Source organism: Rosa chinensis, chromosome 4 (assembly GCF_002994745.2).
Source record: "Rosa chinensis cultivar Old Blush chromosome 4, RchiOBHm-V2, whole genome shotgun sequence".
Taxonomy (NCBI): Eukaryota; Viridiplantae; Streptophyta; class Magnoliopsida; order Rosales; family Rosaceae; genus Rosa; species Rosa chinensis.
This window is the reverse complement of record NC_037091.1, coordinates 64,712,280-64,733,877: the sequence shown is the minus strand read 5'-3', so window position 1 is coordinate 64,733,877 and position 21,598 is coordinate 64,712,280. Positions and strand designations below refer to the sequence as shown.

General features: G+C 37.5%; 4 protein-coding genes across 6 annotated transcripts; all 4 read right to left on the bottom strand.

The window, feature by feature from the left end:
- Positions 1-458: 458 nt before the first annotated feature.
- LOC112196286 (ADP-ribosylation factor 2) lies at positions 459-3,202 on the bottom strand. Its single transcript, XM_024336598.2, has 7 exons — positions 3,047-3,202; positions 2,547-2,709; positions 1,998-2,068; positions 1,782-1,901; positions 1,138-1,256; positions 969-1,050; positions 459-734 (listed from the first exon to the last, which is right to left on the bottom strand). Exons 2-7 carry the CDS (start codon positions 2,692-2,694, stop codon positions 729-731), a joined length of 546 nt encoding a protein of 181 aa, XP_024192366.1. The 5' UTR covers positions 2,695-2,709; positions 3,047-3,202; the 3' UTR covers positions 459-728.
- A 763-nt stretch (positions 3,203-3,965) lies between these two features.
- LOC112196284 (phosphatidylinositol 3-kinase, root isoform) lies at positions 3,966-11,236 on the bottom strand. 2 transcript variants are annotated; one of them, XM_024336596.2, is made up of 18 exons: positions 10,912-11,236; positions 10,725-10,827; positions 10,542-10,638; positions 10,268-10,426; positions 9,950-10,159; positions 9,380-9,558; positions 8,894-9,041; positions 8,332-8,427; positions 7,846-7,981; positions 7,551-7,672; positions 6,716-6,910; positions 6,424-6,594; positions 6,204-6,341; positions 5,535-5,689; positions 4,953-5,096; positions 4,658-4,805; positions 4,404-4,563; positions 3,966-4,192 (listed from the first exon to the last, which is right to left on the bottom strand). In XM_024336596.2, the coding sequence occupies exons 1-17, from the start codon at positions 11,021-11,023 to the stop codon at positions 4,426-4,428; spliced, it is 2,451 nt and encodes an 816-aa protein (XP_024192364.1). In that variant the 5' UTR covers positions 11,024-11,236; the 3' UTR covers positions 3,966-4,192; positions 4,404-4,425. The 2 variants fall into 2 exon arrangements, with proteins under 2 accessions (XP_024192364.1, XP_040373852.1); XM_040517918.1 differs by having other exon boundaries at positions 3,966-4,563.
- A 423-nt stretch (positions 11,237-11,659) lies between these two features.
- LOC112196285 (1,4-dihydroxy-2-naphthoyl-CoA synthase, peroxisomal) lies at positions 11,660-14,057 on the bottom strand. 2 transcript variants are annotated; one of them, XM_024336597.2, is made up of 9 exons: positions 13,601-14,055; positions 13,386-13,508; positions 13,148-13,249; positions 13,010-13,048; positions 12,726-12,824; positions 12,562-12,609; positions 12,366-12,461; positions 12,109-12,231; positions 11,660-12,012 (listed from the first exon to the last, which is right to left on the bottom strand). In XM_024336597.2, exons 1-9 carry the CDS (start codon positions 13,862-13,864, stop codon positions 11,896-11,898), a joined length of 1,011 nt encoding a protein of 336 aa, XP_024192365.1. In that variant the 5' UTR covers positions 13,865-14,055; the 3' UTR covers positions 11,660-11,895. The 2 variants fall into 2 exon arrangements, with proteins under 2 accessions (XP_024192365.1, XP_040373853.1); XM_040517919.1 differs by lacking the exon at positions 13,010-13,048 and having other exon boundaries at positions 13,601-14,057.
- Positions 14,058-15,761: 1,704 nt separating this feature from the next.
- On the bottom strand, positions 15,762-20,275 carry LOC112196402 (polygalacturonase At1g48100). The gene is made up of 7 exons (XM_024336730.2): positions 19,695-20,275; positions 18,676-18,807; positions 18,026-18,244; positions 17,884-17,928; positions 17,580-17,787; positions 16,628-16,818; positions 15,762-16,417 (listed from the first exon to the last, which is right to left on the bottom strand). The coding sequence occupies exons 1-7, from the start codon at positions 20,103-20,105 to the stop codon at positions 16,019-16,021; spliced, it is 1,605 nt and encodes a 534-aa protein (XP_024192498.1). The 5' UTR covers positions 20,106-20,275; the 3' UTR covers positions 15,762-16,018.
- Positions 20,276-21,598: the final 1,323 nt, after the last annotated feature.

The following is a 21,598-nucleotide window of genomic DNA, read 5'->3' as shown; positions in this document are numbered from 1 at the left end:
AAGGAATGGATTGCCTTTGCCAAAATTCAAGTGTGGTTTCGCATCACTTGGAATTATGGGTGGCAACGAAATTCCAATCATGTTTATCATACACGAAAGCAAAGCACAACCTTTAGTCTCACACGTCCAGAACAAATAGAGCTATGTTTATTTTTAGAATCTTTATGGTGCAAGTGTTCACATATTCACATCACTTGATTCCAACCAAGAATATGCTTCCCATGCGTACAAGGTACAACCATGTTTCTCGTCCAAAATTTGTGGAATGGTCAAAGAATGCAAGTCCCACATGCTTCTACTGGAAATCTTATAAAATCTTCGACCCTAGAAAACAGACGATTTTCTACAGAAAAAAATAGCTCAGGCCCAGAAGAATATGCAGTAAAGAATCCAAAACAGCATTCAACCAACTAAACAAATAAGGTAAAATAAAATAAATAAACAAAAAAAAAAAAAAGTATCTTAGAAGGAAAGGACTATGTCTGAAATCCAATTACAACTCAGAACACTGTATCCAAATTCAATCAAAAGCTCAAATGTATACATTTGACCAACCATTCTTCTATTACAAATATAACCATTAAAGGTCCTACAAATGAAATGATCATTTTCGGGAGAAACAGATTTAACAACAAATTCAATTGTCTCGGAGAAACAAAAAACGAACTAGATAATATTCACCCCTGCATCCAGAATTGCCAGTCCTCAAAACGACTCCCAAATAGGGATCAAGCCTGCAATAACAGAAATGTATCAGAAAATATGAAGAGAGTTCAAATGTTGAAGACTGGCAACTAATAATATCATAATAAGTCAGACAGCTAAACCATGAACGACCAAAACAACATCAGTATTTTTGAAGGTGAAATATAAACTAGTTATGATGCTACTTAAAATTGTAATCTTGGTTAGTTATACATTTCAATATGGAAAGTTATAAACATTGTGAAATAGAAATCAGTAATTACCTTGTTAGCAATGTTGTTGGAGAGCCAATCCAGGCCTTCATATAGACCCTCTCCAGAGGTTGCACAAGTGCTCTGAATGTACCTGTAAAGACAAAAAAATGCATATTAGACTAAAGCTGATTGCATGAATGACAGAAGGGAAGGGGGGACATGAAGGTCATGAAGGTACCAGTGACGCTGTCGGAGAGAGTGGAGGCCAAGCTTATCAGTAATTTCAGCAGCATTCATTGCATTGGGGAGATCCTGTTTGTTGGCAAAAACAAGCAACACAGCTTCTCGCAGCTCATCCTGAAACCAGCATATAATTTAATTAAAACATGGAACAGAAAACAATTGCAAATCCTAATACATCCAATCTCACTCGGATAAAACCTTGAAAGAGAAAGGTAACAGATAACAGAAATACAAGAATAGACCTTCAAATTAACATGAACATACTAAATCACATAAATCAAGTTCAATAATGGTTATTAATTTAGGCATAATAGGCAAAGCTAAAGCAAAGTAGCATATTGGTCAAGATATGCTTCATTCCATAAGTCCATTTTGGAAAGAAAAAAAAAAATACAATATAAATTTGCAGATATCCAACACACATCGATGGCATACACATACGAGGTAAAATATGCTACTTAAGCCACTGGCTAACTGATTCCACCTCTAATTTTTATAACCTTGCATTCATTTCTACAATCTGCAAGTCTTTTCATCCATTCATAACTTAACCTCATATACCAAGCTAGAATCTAGTTACTGCAAGAATAAAAAGTTAAAGCATGTCTGTAAAAGTGCTCTTGCAAAATAAGAACAAACCTCATTCAACATCCTGTGCAATTCATCCCTTGCCTCAACAACACGGTCTCTGTCATTGCTGTCCACAACAAAGATAAGACCCTGTGTGTTCTGGAAGTAGTGCCTCCACAAAGGTCGGATCTGAAAGGAAGAAAATGGGCATCTCAAATCTGTCAATAAGTCAACTTGAACTTCATTTCACTCCACGTGCCTCTTTAACAATCACTAACATCATACCTTGTCCTGACCCCCGACATCCCAGACTGTGAAGCTGATGTTCTTGTATTCCACGGTCTCAACATTAAATCCTGCCAATCAACAATATTATTTTATTAATCCTGAGATTACACATTTGCAATAATCTTAGAAACATCACAAGCTAATCAACTTCATTCAGGAATATCAGAATCATTGAAATTCACAAGGCAACCTAGTAAATATGACATAACATGATCACATTGGATATTCCACTACACTTGCCGTCCAAAACAGACTTTCAGTTATTAAATTAATAGGAGAATGCCAAAAAAAAATTCTTCTGAACCTTTTCACAGCAAAATTGTCATAGAACTCAATGTGAACAATTCAATCTAAACTGTAGAAATCAACAATTTGATAGACAACATTGTCCAAATTCATAACAAATTGAGCAGTTGCATGTCAGTGATTTTATGCCTTGGAGCAAAATTCAGATCAAAGTTGAGCTATATCAGCCATGGCGACATATTCTACAAAGTACATCATATCATCACACACAATGCATCAGTCTGGAAAGAAAGGACTCACCAATAGTAGGAATTGTTGTGACGATCTCACCGAGCTTGAGCTTGTAGAGAATGGTGGTCTTACCAGCGGCATCGAGACCGACCATCAGAATTCGCATCTCTTTCTTGGCAAAAAGCCGGCTGAAAAGCTTCGTGAACGTGAGCCCCATTCTGACTGCGGATCCCTGCACATTACCAGCCGAAATCACACAATTAACAACAATGAAGCCATCAATATCAACGGATCGAGCAGATCTGACACCAAACAGATGCAGAAATGCCATGAGAGCACCTCAGGCTCCAACAACAACACTCGCTAAAGCAATTCGAGCACAATCACAGAGATCCGAATGATCAAAACGCGTGATCTTCGAATCAGAACAGAAACTAAACAGAATTCAAGCATATTAAGCAGAAATCTAAAGCGAACAAAATGAAATTGAGATCGAACCGAGAGCGATCAAATGCGAGAGAATTCAGAGAATACAGAACAGAGATCGAGATCTGAGAGTTGGAATTTACCTGAGATTTCACACAGAGGGATCTAAAAGCGAGAGAGAGAGAGAGAGAGAGAGAGAGAGAAGGGGAATGAATGAGAGAGCTTGAAAATGTGTGAGGATCGTCAACTTGGGGTTGGGGGGGGGTTATAAATGAGAGACCAGAATAAACATGGGGCTTCCCGGCAACAGACTATTTTTTTTCTTGTTGAAATTACGAAAATGACCCGGACGTCCAGCGTTGTTATGTGAAGCCTGCTGGTGACGGTAGGTGTCCAATCAACGATCGCCAAGTCATGGACTATGCGTTAATATTAAGCCTGCAATATATATATGATTTAAGTTGAGACTTTCCAATCCAAGTCATGCTCGGTGCTGTTTTATACAGGTGATTACGATTGATGCCCGATTGAAATCCCCCCCATACGGGCGACACCCCTCCTATTGTTTTCTAGAAACATTGTGTTTTAAAATGTGGACGGTTTAGATTATGAAATGATAACACATTTAATCATCTGGTGTGATAAAATTGGTTGAGAGCCGTAGCATGAAAGCCTCAGCGTTCGAGTCTCAACTCTCCTCCCACTAGTTTGTGGCCAGCAAATTTGAGGATTCGTGCGCTTCCCAACAGACCTCAATATGATAATATTAGGTGAGTGTTACTAACTCATTAACATAACCTAAGTGACTTGTTGGTCACCCCAATCAAAAAAAAAAGTGAAAACACATTAAATGTCATGGGTGAGTTAACGACCGAGTGAACATAAGAATTATCCTATACGTAATTGAGTTATCAGGAAATCCTTACACCCTAAGTATACATTTGTTTTATAAATAAGCATTCTCAAAGGGGTTTGAGCCATCATGGGGTAAGAGTGAAATCCTTTAATCCTCTTTTGATATATGTAAAAAAAAAAAAAAAAGCATTCTATGAGATCTACATCTAATAATTAAAAAATAGAGTTCCACAATGGGAATAGATTAGAACCGACACCTAAAATGATCAGAACTTATATACAGTTATTCATTAAGTTACAACCTGCATCTTCAGTCTTTGACCAAACCTACATTAGAAGGTGAAAGAAAATATAATTTATATACAGCTATGCACAATATGCTTCTTTGTCCTCTGCAATCTGGACCAAACTACCATCTTGAAGTGGCTACAGATCTGAACCTTAAAAAGACCAAAAGAAAAATTAGGACTTTCATAATCTCATCTTTGCGGGATCTAAAGCTGTTGGTGTATAAACCAGACTCCGTCATCAGCGATATAATCATAGGCTAAAACCAGATTAAATCAGAAACCGATTTCAGCATCATTAGAGACTTTTTCCAGACTTTTAAAACAAAACAGGAACTGGATAGAAATCCTAAATGACCTGTAACTTCCTTGTACGGGGATCAGCGCCAATATTGAGCCCACCGATGAATGGTCTCAACCATTTGAGGAAACAGTGCACTAACACTCTCATTGATCAAGTCCTGGAAGAAATGTATGCAGGCTTCATCGTCTAAGTCCAACCGGAATTTCTCCTGGAGCTATATATCACCAAAAGAGTCACAGTCAAAACAAAACGACCAAAGTTGCAAGACTGAACAACATAAATAAGATTACAATAATAAAGGAACTTACCTTGAGGATGCCTTTTTCAGGATCAGACGCTATGTCAGGAATGTTGGAACCCGCCATTAGATGAAAAAGATTCAAGATTAGGTTACTAGATTTCCGAATAATGTTGTATGCTTCACAACAGTAGGACTTGAACCTTGTATAGTACTGGCTGCAAAAGGAAAAAAAGAAATCAAAGATTTGCATAGTTTTGCACCCCAGATGATATGAATCCCATTTCCTACATCTAATGGGATTCTGTGCAGCAAACATGACATAATAGATAAGCATCAAAGTGTCAAAATCTATCATAAACGACCTTTCAGCTCCACCCATAGCCTCAACCATTTCTTTGCAAAGCTTCATTGGTGGTGGAAATGGCTTTGGATCACGACCAAGAATGAAGCCAAAATCAACATGGAAAAGGCTTCCATCATCCCTAAGAAGAAGGTTGTCAAGATGCCTAAGAAAAAAGGTTAATGTTATAAAACTGCATCTGGTATAATAGGAACAACCATATAAAGTAGGAAAACCAACATGTCTATATGATTCAACTGGCATGATAACCTTAAATGGCACGATGCAAATATATATTGTGCAAAACTTGGTAGCAAATTTACTGAATCAGAAGGGTACACTAAAAATACAGGATATAACAGAATTAGACAGCTTGGGCAAGTAAGATGATCCAATATTCCAATTTGTGTGACGCTAATAACTTTTTGCTCCATCTCTTTTTGCATTTCTCTTCTTTGAGGTGTGGAGTTTTCCTAATATTGCAACTTCAGAAAGTTTCCAAGGGTAGAAAACGTTTTAAACACATGCACTAGAAACAGTAAAAAGTGTGTGTGTGTGTGTCCAGATCGTTGCAATGCACATGTGATCATCTTTGCATCTTCACCTGTCTCCAATGCCCAGTATATATGTGATTACAGAGTAGCCAGCACAGCTTTTTATAAATGTTTCCAGACAGGTGGCAGTAATACCAAATGGTCCATGCTCATCTGGATGAAACTTCTGCAGGTAGCTCGTAATACTTCTATGCTCTGAGAGAATCTGGAAAAAAGAAAACATTTTACCACTCGATATCCAATTACAAGCTACAATTAGTATAATACTTCATTTGAATAACAACTCTGAAACAAATAAACATCTTAATCGGATTAACAACAGTTTACTTTCAAACTTCTCTAGTTCTATCACTTTTCCTCAACTCTTAAATCATAGCCGTAAGAAAACATGAATTAGTAACTTCTTAGAAATATTGATAATTAACAAATCACAAAATACATGCACATTCCTGAAAAAAGCAGGCCTAGACAGTATTCAATTGCCTAAATAGCCTACACAACTAGTAGGAGGCCACAAATTGTAACCATCGAGCCAAAAAGGCCACTACAACTAACTGTTTTACATTCTTTTTCAAAGGAAGTCCTGGAATGATAAAGCTTCATAATATACATGTATATCCCAATCATTAGTAATCAAGATAAAACGAAACAAGATCATCAATAAATGTGACCAGTTAGAAGACGTCTACATCTAAGAGGAATCTTAAAGGATTTAATACCAGCGCTAACGTGCGGGATGGAATGAATTCCATCATTCCTTCATCTTGCCCAGTTGCAAGAACCTTATAAGGAGTTAAGTGCAGATCAAGATTTTCGTTTTTGAGCAATCGATCCATGAGAGATACCATTTGAACAACCTACAAGACAACAGATCCACTTAATCACAGTTCTAATGTGCATGTGCACACACGCAATAGCATGCATGAGAGAACTACTTACTAATTGGTCCTGGCGAATGTCATCCCCCTTCTTGAAGATAACTTTGCAACTGCCCCCATTTGCTGCTCGGAAAGTCAAGCGAAGAGGATGCAGTGCACTTTTGAATATTGATGACTCCGATGGCACAATCCCATTGATGAGGACTCCTGGAGCCAGTGGTGATCTAATCGGCTAAAATTTTCATAGACCAAAGCAGTCAACACATCAGATGTAAAACTAGAGAGACTAGATGGATTCATAGTTAAATAGATGAAAATAATTACGAGGCAAGGAACTCCAACCAAAGCAATACCTCTTCAAAATATGTAAGTTCACTAAGAAGACCAGAAAGCAGCTGTCTAAGCTTTTCAATCTTCTTCTGAGTATTGCCACGTACATTTCTAACATCTCTTGTAATTGAACACAGTTGTGCAGTCAATTCTGTCTGACGCACCAAACTTTGCCACAATTTAAATCCATCCTCGTCTCCATGCATACCAGCTGACAACTGCATAAAGTGGATATAGTTATTGACCTTCAGAGACAAGTATATATCAAGCACGTTCACCATCATGAAACTATTGCTTAATCAGTATCAAGTTGATATGGTGAAATACTGACTTCGCTTCATACTTCATACACACAAACAATGACATGCATTGAAACAAGAAAACTACACATTTCCCATCTTTTGATTCTTTTTTGTCATTGCATCTATATATATAAAAGACGACAAAGACAGGAATAGAATATCTTTCATTTATGAAATAAACTCTTGAGTCAGTGTAGGTTGGTGTTGATTGACTCTAACATATTTATGGTATAGCAATGCAATTATAATCTGTATAGAAAATAAGTCTGAAATGTAGCAATGTTTCTTTCTATCTATCTTGTGACTTGTTAATGCACAGAATGATGTGTCATTCAATAGAAATTTCCTGTTATATAGTATAAGGTTTCTTTCCACTAGTGGTTTCAGACCAGAAAGTGAAGATGTGGAAAGTGCTAGAACAAGTTGAGTACTAAAAACTTAATAAGCAGATTATCATATTCACTCAATACATATGAAAACCCAAAAGCCCTTTTCAAGTTGTAGAAGGGTTACTTCATGAATTTATTCATTTTTAGAGAAATTTAAGAAATCTAACCTTCATCATATTCTCTTCCAGGAGTTCGTAGGTACAGTAAAAACGCTTCGCATATGCTGGATCGTGAAGTTCCACAGCAACATACCAGCGAAGAAAGCTAGCCAACTCAATGTTTCGTAATGCTGTCAGGATCCAAGGTACAATCATCAAAATACCATAAACTAAACTTATAATACTGTGAAGGTTAGCACTTGAACATGCATGCACACATCCCAAAGATGAACATTATAAGAAGCATGAAGGTATGTGTATATGTAAATTCACAAGTAAAGTATCAGCATTTATAGTAACATACCACGTTGAACAAGGAAATGAGAAAGACAGGATTTATCAGAGCGCTCGAATCGAAGAGCCTGAACCAGCTGAAGTAAGTAACATTGGAGTTCTTCATCATCAGCTCTTTCAAGAACACTGACAGCATATGCACGAACCTAGTAGCAGGTAAGTTGGGCATTCTTCAGTTTCCAATAAAATGTCAAAAATACTAACTAAACCAATAACTCTGAGCTATGTGTATCACAGCATAACACACTTTCCACATCACAGAAGACTAACAAAACATCATATCCCATTTCTCAGCATGAAATGAAGTATTGATCTATAGATACAAGATTTAAAAAATCCAAATTAAAAAAAGTTCTCAAGGATACTCTATTTAGTGAATCAATAATCAGATATCACAACATAGTTTAAAACAGATCATGATAAGGGCAGATAAATGTCATAAACTCAAGTTGTAGTGAACAGGATTTAAAAGACAACTTAAGAGCACACAGCCCACCTCTTCACTTTCAAAAACAGGAGATAACAGCTCCAACGCATCGCAAACATCAATCATTTCCCATCTGCCCATCAATTCTAATGCTTGTTTTGCTTCCTACAATTACATAATACGAAAATCTTAAATGTTAATATATTTACTATTCTTTCATGATAAAAAGAGCATGCACGCTCAAATTGAAAAAGAACGACCTAACTATATAAATAAAACAATAGCATGTCAAAATGAAATCCAAAACAAGAATTGAGTGATTGGTATTTTGGTACAACAGTATGCAAATTGCCAAAAGTGCAATATCCTATTTGGCAAATGGATGCACATATATGAAGCTACTAGTTGCCTAAAGCTTACAGGGGATTTGCCAGTATTGAACCAAGGGCCTAGGATCGTGTACACAAGCTCCTTTTATGCTTAAATAATAGAAAAAAACTGGAAACACAAGTAATAGAACCAACCTATTCTAGGAATCGAATGAAACTGCAATGCCGTACTAATATGGCCCATAAACTAATGGTTGAGAGAATAAGATGCTGAGGAGGAGAGAGAAGAAAGAGACGCTGACCTGAACATCACTCCATTCAACACATTTGAGGAACTTTGTGAGGGCCCTCTTCTCAGACATCAATGAGAAACGAAATTTCCACAGAAGCTGCCTTTCGTCACCACTCAATGTCCTTGTTGGAGGGTACTTTAGAATCCTCTGTATCGACCTTACAGAAAAGGGTAGAAGAAAAATGATATACCACTAAACTATCAAAGGAAAGCTAATCAGCACAACAATATAGCAGTGCTGCTGAAAGGCAAAATGCAGCTAAAATATGAAGACTGGTCCATTAGTAAGATGACAACAACAAAAAATGACAATTAATTCATCCACTAAACTACAACAACCCAAAATGAGAAACACCTGATATCTATATTGTATACCATAAGAGTAGGACACAACTCCAGCATCACATTAATTAATAATACATGAGTATGTGGGATACGAACTAAAAACAATGAAAAAAATTTCAAATACCATATTTAGAATACATTTCAAACTTACTTTCTCTCATTGGAGCTTGGCTTGAGATCCCTATCAATGATACCACGGGTTAAACTCCTTGCAAGTTTTAGTTGCTTGTGCTCTGATGGATTTATCTTTCCCAGCTCTGGGTCCCATACAGTGACAATTTCATTCGTGGAAGCTATAGGGGATGGTAATAAGAAATTTGCCCCTGATTCCTACATTAGAACAAAAAAAAATGTTTTATTTTTATCTTTATAATAGAACAAAAAATGTTGCTGCTATGAACATACTCATCAATAAAGAGCAAATAAGAACTTGGTAATCATTTCAAGATACAGTAACAATTAACGTTGAAGTCAAACTGTTAAAGAATTCAAATAGCAACTAAGCACCCTTAACATCGTACATGGTCGATTGTTGGTAGAAAAAATGCTATCAACCTAGTTACAATATGATATCACAACCTATACAGCTCGTATTGAAAAACATAAACCTACTCGCATAAATAAACTTATCAAACACTAATTATACAGATAGTCACAGTATATGTACTTATCAGCCAACAAGTAGTTTGAAAACTTTAAACTAGTTGCAGACTGGGTTTACCTGGAAAACAACACGATGCTCAAAACTACAGAAATCGACAACCAGGTACAAATGCAAACTTCCATTTTTAGAGCTTTCACGTTCCTTTATTCTCTCCATAGCTTTAAATGCAAGGCGGTCCAGCCAATCAACACATTGGATCTGTCCCCTCTCATACTTATTCACTAGCTTCTCCAAACGTTCCAACTCCCCACGTTCATTCCGGGGAACCTATAGGAAAATAAAACGTGGAATTCAGAACTATGGCCAAATGGTTTCAGAGGACTATAAATGCAAAAACATAACTCTCAATTGCTTAAAATGAAATGCTCAAAAGACCTTTCCAGGAGTCGAAGTAGGAAATGACCCATCAGCTACTTTTCCTGGCCAAAGCCTCAACTTTTGCTTCCCTGTCTTGAGTTGCTTCTTGTTATTAAAGAGAAGAATCGTAGCACCACCAATCAACCCTTCATCTTTCCCACACGAAACATCCCAAACCTACATCTCCAACGCAGCCGAAAATCAAATGGAGCACATAGATATACACTTCACAACACCATATACAACGGAGACATACTAAATTTGAGCAATCGAAGCAAAACAGATAACATACAGTAAAAGCAAGCTGTGAGTGACCAGTCAAGTCATTATACTTAGTACTCAGAGTAATCAGCTCGTTCCAACAATATGAAGGCCCTGAAGATTCCAGCCTGGTAAAAAAAAAAAAAAAAAATCAAATTCCAGTAACTAAAACAATAGCATTTGATAAAATTGAAGTAGAAGAAATCAGTAAAACCTTGTCCGTGTGGGCAAGCCAAACGGAGCGCCATCAATGTACAATGCGCACTCCACATACAGCTCTGCTCTTCTCTCCTCCGTCGCCGGAGTTGGATCAACATCTGCAGAGCATACAAAATTGAATTGAGGAAAAACAGATTGATTGGAAAATTGAACCGGATGGGAAATTGAGACGGAAAAGGTACCGGAGGTTGTGGACTTGGGCCGGCTCAGAGCTCCTTCAAGCCGCTCGATCCGAAAGGTGAGTGGGAGATTGATGTCGCAGGACAAGAAGAAGCGGAACTCGTTCCCGCTCATTTTAGGAGCTCTGTGATTTCATGGCTTAGGGTTTCGAGGTTTGTGATTGATGGAGAAGAAGATTTGAGTTGGGGGAAATTTGAAAGGGGAGGACACGAAAATCGAGGTGACGTAAGAAGAATGCGGAATCTGAAGCAGAGGACTGGAAGACTACCGGAGAAGGCAAAGTTGCCACGTCAGATTGGTTGGGTTGAATTTTGGGTTTTGGTACGATCTAAGCTGGTGTTTAAGACGTTGGATAAAAGCCCAAAATATTGGGAGATAAAAGTCCACCTGTTTTTTTTTTTTGTTGAAATAAACAAAAAGTCCACTTATGATTTATTCTTTGTATAATATTAATCTCTTAGCATAATTAGTAATTTTGTTATGTTTTTCACTTCAATTAGAGAAAATGAAGGGTTTCAAAAATTCTCAAGGATCGCATTGCTAGAACAATTTTGTGTCTCTAAAGGCTCAAAATGTTAGAGACATCAAATTAATTTCTCTTTTTTTTTTAACTCAATCTAATTCATGCATGTTTGGAGGTAAAGCCAAGTTTTATTATTGACGATATAGTAAATTTTGAACACTTTTTGAAAAACAGATACTTCAGAAAGTAAAAAGTATCTATTTTCCAACTATAAACAATTTCTCATGTGCAAGAAACTTTTAACGGACTACATTTTGTTTTGAGTCTGCAAAGCTACCAAGACTCTTTGAGAGTTGAGTGAAAGGATCAATTATTTTGACAAAATACCTTACAAGGTGAAATCAACCGTATGTGTAATTATTTCAATCTAGATCTCCAGTCCACCAACCCCAGAACCAAATCAGTCATCCAACAAGAGAAAACAAACAATGACAAGCTATATTACATTGGGGATGGTTCAATATTAAGGTCGCCTGGGAAACTTTGTGAAATCTGGACGTCGACGTTGCATATATGCTGTCTTCCCTTCATTTCCTTCCTCAGTGCCATAGAACATGAGTGTTGCATTTCCACCAAGTTCCTGCATTGAAAGTATTGGTAAACACTCGCAATATATGAGGCCAATCATAATGTTCTGTATTGCCTAAGCCATTTGGTGGATGATAATTAAACGTACCTGGAGTCCAGCATGACCATCATCAACTGCATTAAGAGATGATTTCAACACCCGAATTGCAGTTGGGCTGTTTCTTAGGATTTCTCGACACCATTTAACCGTTTCTTGCTCTAAATTCTCAAGCTGGTAACATTACAAAACAGTGAACATCAGCTATGTGAGCCTATCTAGACGTATGGCATTCACATTCAATTGATCGAATATATTAGACACACACCATCAGAAGTAATGTTCCGTAACATTGATGATGAACTTACCGGAACAACAGTGTTAACAAGTCCCATTTTCTCTGCTTCAGCAGCTGTGTAAAACCTTGCTAGAAACCACATTTCACGTGCTTTTTTAGGCCCGACCTGTTTGATCATTGCCATAAGTTATGTGTACTCAAAGATCAAAACGATTTAGCTAAGTCAGACGGATATCAAGTATACGACACAAGAAAGTTCTTGTTACCAAGCGGGACATGATCGAACTCCCATAACCAGCATCAAAGCTTCCAACCTGTCAAAAGCACACATTTGGCAAGCAAATACTTGTAACGAACAATGTCAAATTTCCAGTTCTACCAAAACTAGTACTAGTAGAATAACCAGAGGTAAGGTATATCATCTCTGTACCTTAGGGCCAGTTTGACCAAAAATAGCATTGTCTGCTGCAATGGTTAGATCACATACCATGTGCAACACATGCCCTCCCCCAACAGCATAACCAGCCACCTAATAGACCATATATAATAAACAAGGTCAACATCCTATAATGTGGTTCAAAATGAAACTTTGTATCAAATGGTAAAGCCTTCAAAAACAATATAGACTTCTATACAGATGTTTTATTCTCTGCAACAGCTCTCCAAGAATCCAACATCAAAGGACTAAGAGATACAATAAATTAAAGGGCATACCATGGCAATTACTGGCTTTGGAAGACGACGAATCTGAACCTGTACGTGGATAGAAATATTTACATGATTTTTATAGCAGTAAGAACAAACTGATCAGTTGTAGGACAGATGTTATAGGAAGCAGAAAGGTTTATGTACCTGAAGGTCTAAAACATTAAGACGACCAAAATTTTCAAAATCAGAATAACCATCCGTGCTTCTCAAAGCCTGATCACCACCGCTACAAAATGCCTTGGTTCCCTAATTACAACATTCCAGTTAAACAAACACTGAAATTAGACACTTGTGTATCAAATTATTAGCAACACTACACACTGCAGAGCTAATTGTACTGTACATATATCAAATTTGATTTGCATACTCAAATTTCCGGTACCTTCCCAGTAAGAACAATAACGCCAATGGAACTGTCGTCCCTGGCATCATTAAAAGCCCGGATCAGCTCCTTGATCGTCTGCGGCCGGAACGCATTCCTTCTCTCCGGCCTATTAATCGTAATCTGCCACAATAACGTACGGAAATAAAATCTCATATTTTACCATTTTGTTAGACAATTCAAAAAAAAAAAAAAAAAACTCAGATAAACCGTACCTTTGCTATTCCTTCGCCGACGGATTTCTCGTAGATAATGTCAGTGAACTCCTTGCCGGACTCGTCAACAGCAGCTTCCCAGACAACTTGGTGAGTCGGGACTTGGCCGTGGGTCCCGTGGTAGCTGTCGTCCATGGAAGATGTGTGCGACAGAGTAATGGAGTTGGGAATTGAATTGATCGGAGTCAGATGGTTGGAGATGGAGGCCATTCTTCTGTTCACTCTGTTCATGAGGTCCTTCTCTGACTCTGTACTTTGAGCCATCGATGGAGAAATGCGTGAAAGGGTCAGAGTTTGGAGGTGTTGACTGGTATGGTTTAGGAGATTACCGAATATAATGGTGGAAGATTTGAAAATGAAAGCGAGTTGTTTATAATTGAAGATGAGAGAAGCTGAAGAATGAAGATATGGAGGTTTAGTTTTCCGTTGCTCTGACTAGGCGGTTACGATTTGGATTGGATAAGATAAGGCGCGCGCACTTTTTGTGAGACGGTGCGTTTTGCTTCGGGGGTGTGAACGTGGTTTTATCAGAGCGAGTACCTTGAAACCCTGCTTCAACGATTTATTACGGTCTTGCCATTCAGTACGCAGGAAGTGAACTTCCGAGTATACCCCGAATGAAAAAAAATCCAATTTCTTTTAACTAAAAATTAAAACAAACGAAAATCTTGTTTAACTTCACAAACTCTTTCAGGTATTGCGCTCTACTTGCTTGCTTTTATGGGTACTATGGTTTCCTGAAGTGCTGGAGATGAGGAAAATTGATTAGTGATGTATATAGCTTAAATGAATACCTAAATATAAAGACTCATTTTTCTTTAAAATTGGGAACCATATTTGTATTACTTTGCATAATAATATTGTTGAATATAGCAAATGAATGCACAAGTAAGTTCTAGCATAATATTAAATCTATGATAACCATTGAATGTTAGTTGTCAGTTAGAAATTGAACAGTTTAGAGTTAAAATTATCCAAATGTAAATTAAACCAAATGATCACAATAAAGTCATAATTACTTTTTGATGAAGAAGACAATTGTATTTATAATATGGTGAAGTTAAATAGAACTTCCACGTTGTGGTCTGATCAAAATAATTTAATCAATACTACATTCATATGACACTTAAAATGTTCATTTAAAAAAAAATGACACTTAAAATGCACATTTAAAAAATTAGGGTTCGCTTGAGTTGCTCAACCGCCCCAAAGGCCTAAGATGAGGTGGACAATGATCAAGGCTCAATAGTAAAGGGCAACAATCACATCATACGCTCAATTGAAATAGATTTTGCAAAAAACCAGCTATATCCGATTTTGAGTATTACAAGTAGAGTAGATTAAAAAATGTATATCTCGATACTAATTTTTAATTTTGTGACATTTTAAGCTTGCTTGAACTTCTGATACATCTACATGAAGTTTAATTTTGGATGGTCACGCCGAGTATTTTAACCAAGTACACATCAACAAAAAAATAAATAACAAGAAGTGATTATTCTCTTGATCCCAATTGCAATACTTAAGCATGCAAATTTGCAAAATATCAAATATGTGACCAATTCTTAATTATTTACTTTTGGCTATCCAAATTAATTTGACATGGCTGTAAGGAATCTCTTAATCTTTGCAGAGAATTATTTAAAATCTAATATTTTGAAATTTCATATAGAAAATGTTTTTTTTTGGTGATCTTTGATCCGGAGGGAGAGAATATGTACATGAATGGGCATTTTGTCACAAATTGCAGAGTCGAAGAGAATAACACGTTAAAATGGCACTTACGTAATTGAATGCTCAAACAGGGTTACTAGTAAGCAAGTTGCGTGAAAACTCAAAAGTAAAAGTACAACCACGCGTCACTGTGCGAAAGCCAGTCTGAAGGAACACGGCCACCACAAGCTGCTGCTCAGATCCTGCGGCGTCGTTTCGCCACTTCCCAAGCCAAAAATTGCCATTACAACTCGGGGAAATCCGGAAATCCAAAACAATGGTGCTTTTTTTTTTTAATGAGACAGTTGCTGGGATTTCATGCCTTTCATTATGCTGTTTATATTCTTGGTTTAAAGATTGCTGCTTTATTGTTCAAGAACTATCATTTTACGTTGTATATGCGCTGTAATCTGTTATGGTGCTTATGGTCTTTGCATTTGCTCAGTGCTAGTTTAGACTTGCTTTTTTTGGGTGAATATAAGTGTAGCATCGGATATTATAGAAGTTGTCAACATGCTTTTATCCTGGTATGTTCTGTTTTAATCACACAGAGCCTAACAAAGAAGAATTCCTATAGACTAGGACTGCCAAATTATACACACTATATATCCAACACTCTCTGATCGGTGTGTAAGGGGTCAGCAAAATCATGCCGACCACACAAAATGAATGCACCATCAGATTTATATATTTATACCCTATGCACTAAAGGTCACACGCATCATGATCCGAATTGACCTTGTTGTTCGGCGGCTTACCAATCTGTAAACACGGAATTGGTGGCAGCGTCGGGGTCCTCAACTCCCCGAAAGTCTGCCAGCAGAAGGGATCATACATGTGATAGCGTTCTTGCACTGGCTTTAGCTGTACGCCGTTTAGTGTCACGTCTACGCAGGGTAGGCTGTCACTGCAGGCAAAATGTACCGGTTTTACTGTGTATGTTCCTCTAATTCTCTCGTAGGTGATTCCTGAGAGCGCCACAGCTGATGATTGGTTTCTGCAAGTGCTTTTGTCACAGTAGAACTGGTCTATCACAATAGGAAGTTGAACTTCATTCACTTGGATGTTTGAGAATAGGACTCCCTGAACAGACCCTGATCCACCCTGCACAGTTATAAAAGAGAAGTGCTTAGTATCAAGGATTGGTAACTAAGAGCTAATGGAATGCGTTATTTTACATTATATGTATTCTCTTAAGACTATTATGAAGTCTTAAAACTTTAATCAATATTCAGAACCATTGATATTTCATACTTGCTTGTCTACATGGTAATTTTCAAAATCGTATATTGTAACTGCAGCTTTTATCTATACCTGCCATGTCTTGACTCTCACACCAGTCATTGTATTGTGCATGACTATGTCTCGAACGGTGATGTTTGAGACACAGGCCTTGGTGTTATCCTTCCCCAAACTTCCGATGCTGATTCCATGCCCTGGTCCACAGTTCACATTGTGTACGTAGACATTTGAGCATCCAGTTTGTATGGAAATACAGTCATCTCCTGTAAGTCATTAGAATTCAAGAGCTTTCAGTTAAGTTATAGCTGACATAGAAACCTTTATTGAAATCATCGCATTTATACATCTTATCTTAATCAACTAAGTCTTAAGCTCATTTGGTGCTCAAGTTTCTAAATACGTGTCCTGTTCTTGATCTGCATTATGAATTTGAGTGTTCATAGACACTACATGCTTGACATACTCTAATGATCTTGTTTTGTTGTTGAAGATAAACTAGTAACTGAGGGCAAGGGGAATTCACAAGTTCTAGTCTTTAAAGAAGACAAAATAAAACTCGGGGAGAATGTAACAAGACAAGTGTTGTGTTGCTGTCACTTGTCGTGAATTAATCTTCAAACCTAATCCTAAACTGGATATAGGCCCCTGATGATTTAGGGTGCGAAATGCATCGTATAATTGGTGTTCATCCCACAATACTTGGAATGCACTAGATTGCCTGTTTCTCCATGTGACAAACTTTCAGTGGTCAGGAAGTATCGACAAATGGTTCTAATAATGCTCCAAGGTAGGATAAGATATTTTTTCCATCAAATTGCCCAAATTATGCAGGTTTTAGTTAACTTGTTGTTTTTACCAGAATCAAACTATACTTTGTACCCTAAACCCTTGCAAGGTGGGAAAATTTCTAGTTTCATTTTTGGGAGACTCTGACACCGCGCGAGCAACCTAATAGATGTAACAAAAGATTCACCTAATAGATGTAACAAAGGATTCAGTAAGAGATTATAGAGTTGAGTATTACCGCAAGCAAGAGTGGAGCTATGGATGAGCACATCTTTGGAATTCTGTAGGTGAATCCCATCAGTATTAGGACTGTCACCGGGAGATGAGACAGACACATCGTGCACCAATACTCCATCGCAGTTGTCAAACTTGAGATGGCATTGGGGGCTATTCTGAATTGTTATGCCTGTGACGGTCACGTTAAAACTCCCATAAAACCTCAGTGCCTGTGAAAGCAGCAAAAGTACAAGAACCATGTTACTGGAAATTGCATGGTCAAGAATCAAGATGCGAAAAGCTTCAGTTCTAGTTGTGGTCCTTACTGTTGGTTTTATGCCCGGAATTTTCCCATTTAGCTCATTCCTTACCTGCCACAGAATTTCAGGAACAGGATGATGATGATCAGTATAGCTAGAAGAGATTAGTTTAGAAAACTAGAGCAGATTAAAGTGGGATTTATTTTACCGGTATCATTGGCGGGTGTGTGCTGTTTAGTGGTATAATGAGTTTTAATTCATCATCATAAGGGTCTCCGTAGGGAGTGTCTTGCCACCAAGGCGAGCCTCTTCCGTCGATCACACCCTTCCCCTGAACTGTTATTCCTCGTAGCTTAGTGAACTCGAGCCATTGAAACAGACCTTTGCCCCATTTCGAGTCTGATGGAGCTACTATTGTGCCATCAAGCTGAGAAAATTCAAAATTCAAAATTCAATCTCATCAACTTCAATTGCAAGTGTAATTTTGAATATTAGATAGAGGATAGGAATCAGAATTAGATAATTCTCTTAGTTGAATTCCTCTACACCGTTACATTCATTACGAGCAAGTTCATCCATTGGTTACTGGGTCAGGGTCACTAGGTTACTGGGTCATGAGGTCAAACACAATTCACTGCTTTTTTATATTTGTTTCCACCCGTTGCGTCAACAAGTCAGTTTCCAAACTGACATGGGTCACTCTCCGGATCAATTTCCTGACCTACAAACTGATCTAGTGACCCAACGAGTGGAAACAAACATAAAAAAACAGTGAATAATATCTTACCTAGTAATCTAGTAACCAACGGGTTGACAATCATGCAATGCCCCTTTATTTTAGATATTATATATCGTCACCTGAAATAAGATGTTTGGTTGGCAGTAGGGGCCGGAGAAGGAGATGGGGCCCACGAGGAACTGGTAATTGGCCGGAACGATGATCTTTGATGCCTCAACTTTACAGGCGGCAGCCCATGCAGCTTGGAATGCCTGCGATGCACCGTATCCAATGTAACTTGGTCAAGTACTGTACTTCAGTAAATAAGCTTTATACGTAGAAATATACGGTTGGTGTTAGTTTGTGGCTTTGTGCGCAGCCCTACAACTGTAACATACAATTATTGTACCAACTGCCTTAACGAGAATAAATGTATTCACTGGGCCCAAAAGAAGCCCACCTGTTTGGTTTTTCTGCTGTTTCTGTTCTTTCCCCTTTTTAGTACTTAAAATCTCTGTTCACATTTAATATTAACAGGGGAGGATTCAGTGCACCGACATAAATGAATGGTTAGATTATATTAAATACACTTTTAGGTTATTAATAAAAAATATTAATTATAAATATCAAGGGTTGGGATCATCTTATAAGTGTTGGGTCATTTACATCGTCGGTGCGTAGAATAATTTATAAACATTAACATACTAAAATTTTTAGTCGTCCTCCAAGTTTCACCATTGGTCAATACAACAAAGACGATCATTTGATCGTATGTAGGAGGTTTATAATTTGACTTTTATTGTCGTATATCGGTGGTTGTAAAATAAATAAAACTAACTAAATTAACAATAATCTCTTTGCGGAAAAAGATTAACAATAATCTAGACTAAATGACCCATTAAATCCATGTATTTCCCAAAGAAAAGTTGGAAAATCACGTGCAGTTGAACTGACCCAAATGACCAAAATAACTATTCAATGATTAATTAACCAAGAAAATACCCTTTTGGAATATGACATGTGAATCACCTTACAGCTATCAACATGTAGGAGAATTTCTAGTCAATTTTTTCATATAAGATTATGAAAATTTTGAATTGTTAGTCCGGCCCTAATGAAGTGGCAGAGAAAATCTAGTCTGATAAGCATAAAAACAAACCTTTGTGTCATCGGAACTGCCATCGCCCTTGGCACCGAAATCCAGCACATTATAGGAGTAAACTTGATCGTCATCTTTCGGCTTCGGGACCGGAGCTGGCAATGGCGCCTTGTTATGGGGTGGAGTTGGTGCCTTGTTATGAGATGGAGTTGGTGCCTGGTTATGAGATGGAGCCTTTGGTTTTGGTTTCGGTTTCGGCTTTGGTTTTGATCCGCTGCTTCCGCCATTGTGGTGGTGACTGCTGCTGCCGTGAGAGGTTTTCCCTTTTTTCTTTGAAAGAGAAGACGAGGCAACTCTGCTGTGCCTCCAATGCCTTCCTCTTCTGCCCATGCAAGCCTCGAAATTCGACGACCAAACGAGGAAGGCGACTAGAAGCATGAATGTGAGGCTTCTGAAGCTAAACGCACTCATTTTAGAGCAATGTGGATGATGATGAGCTTAAGTGAGTTAGAGAGAGGGAGAGAGAAGAGAAGAGTGAGAGACTGGTTTAGATAGCTTAGAAGAAAAGTGGTGGCTATGTATAAATAGAAGGAGAGGGTACTATGGAAGAGGGACACATCAGCTAAGCCAGCAGCAAAAGTATAATATTGATAATATATGCTAAGGCATTAATGAAATTCATTCTCAGTAATAATTCCTTTTTGTGAATTATAGTTGGAAGGAAATTTTGGAATTTGTTTGCCTCACAAAAAGGGTCCCATTTCAAGCCACAATATGCCAATACCAGTACTGCTGTTTGTTGCAACTGCAAATCTGCAATTGCTTATATGTGCACATCATCAATAAAGCATCCTCTTGGCCAATCTTATTTGCTTAATTGATCTTCATTACCAACTATGGCAAGCTAGTTACTTATACTTTGTACCAACTTCATCCTGGCCCTACATGCGTTTTATGCTTAAATGCTTCACATCGATGGCAAAATTCTCTAGAGCATTCTATATAGTTTCCGAGTATTGAAATTCTAGAATAAGGTAGAGACTGTTAGACTGATTCATTGTGTTATACACACACTACAAACATTGACTAATCTCATTAACGTCTGACTCCGGAGTTTGCAAATTGTGATTTTCCTTCCTTCATTTCTGTGCAGACTTTCTTGATCTAATTCAAAATTTGTTGTTTTTTTAATTGGAGCTGCAAGAATAAAATTAAGCAGTGAATGGTGAAAGGGAGGGAAATAAGGACACACGTGAGTGAGGGTGGGGGCGAGGTGTCAAGGCCCGGCACTGATTATAACAGCACTTTATCATCACATGCAACCTTCACGGGCTCTTCTACTTTGTCCTTCTCCCCTTCCATCACCATGTTTGCACCAATGGCTACAATTTCTTGATTCAGCATCAATCTCTAGCTCCCAAATTTTTTTCTTTATTCATTTACTTTGTTTCCACATTTTTACAGTGTTTAGCTTTGTTAATACCAAGGACCTACAAAGAAAACTAGAGTTGTTTATCTTAGCTTGACAAATTGACAATAGAAAAGCTTTTATGTTTGAGCTAACCATTTAGTTCGAAAAAAGTTTTCAGTGCTACCGTGGCATATACCTTGATTACTCAATGATGAGAGGTAGTTGAATAGTAACGCTAAAACATTTCTCATTAGATATATTGGTTGATTCCAATCTCCCCTTTCCTTAATTATGGTCTATAAATTGACTACACATCAGTCCTTATTGTAGTGTGTATGTACTTTGTAGATTAAAGGGTTTCATCTTGTTTTTTCATAGCACATTGTGCATATTTTTGACTTTTTCTTTTTACTTTGTAACAACTAATAAGGTTGTGATTATTAATAGCTCCAGAAACGAATGTACTAATCAAAGAAACAACCTAAAAGAAAACCCCATGCGCACATGGTTTTGCCATTTCGGCTTATATGAAGTTTTGAACAAGGAAACAAAA

What these genes read in the sequence shown, in the direction of transcription:
- LOC112196286 (XM_024336598.2), bottom strand. Translation starts at nt 2,694, where the DNA reads ATGGGGCTCACGTTCACGAAGCTTTTCAGCCGGCTTTTTGCCAAGAAA. An exon ending in TGCACAGGATGTTGAATGAG is followed by an intron (nt 1,257 to 1,781) that starts GTTTGTTCTTAT and finishes TGCTGGTTTCAG; the next exon opens with GATGAGCTGCGAGAAGCTGT. An exon ending in TCTCTCCGACAGCGTCACTG is followed by an intron (nt 1,051 to 1,137) that starts GTACCTTCATGA and finishes TTGTCTTTACAG; the next exon opens with GTACATTCAGAGCACTTGTG.
- LOC112196284 (XM_040517918.1), bottom strand. Translation starts at nt 11,023, where the DNA reads ATGAGCGGGAACGAGTTCCGCTTCTTCTTGTCCTGCGACATCAATCTC. An exon ending in CTACTTCGACTCCTGGAAAG is followed by an intron (nt 10,160 to 10,267) that starts GTCTTTTGAGCA and finishes ATTTTCCTATAG; the next exon opens with GTTCCCCGGAATGAACGTGG. An exon ending in ATACTGGGCATTGGAGACAG is followed by an intron (nt 5,097 to 5,534) that starts GTGAAGATGCAA and finishes CTTTTTTCTTAG; the next exon opens with GCATCTTGACAACCTTCTTC.
- LOC112196285 (XM_024336597.2), bottom strand. Translation starts at nt 13,864, where the DNA reads ATGGCTCAAAGTACAGAGTCAGAGAAGGACCTCATGAACAGAGTGAAC. An exon ending in TTAATGTTTTAGACCTTCAG is followed by an intron (nt 13,049 to 13,147) that starts GTACATAAACCT and finishes ATCCACGTACAG; the next exon opens with GTTCAGATTCGTCGTCTTCC. An exon ending in CAAAGCCAGTAATTGCCATG is followed by an intron (nt 12,825 to 13,009) that starts GTATGCCCTTTA and finishes ATGGTCTATTAG; the next exon opens with GTGGCTGGTTATGCTGTTGG.
- LOC112196402 (XM_024336730.2), bottom strand. Translation starts at nt 20,105, where the DNA reads ATGAGTGCGTTTAGCTTCAGAAGCCTCACATTCATGCTTCTAGTCGCC. An exon ending in CACACCCGCCAATGATACCG is followed by an intron (nt 17,929 to 18,025) that starts GTAAAATAAATC and finishes ATTCTGTGGCAG; the next exon opens with GTAAGGAATGAGCTAAATGG. An exon ending in TTCCGGGCATAAAACCAACA is followed by an intron (nt 17,788 to 17,883) that starts GTAAGGACCACA and finishes CTGCTTTCACAG; the next exon opens with GCACTGAGGTTTTATGGGAG.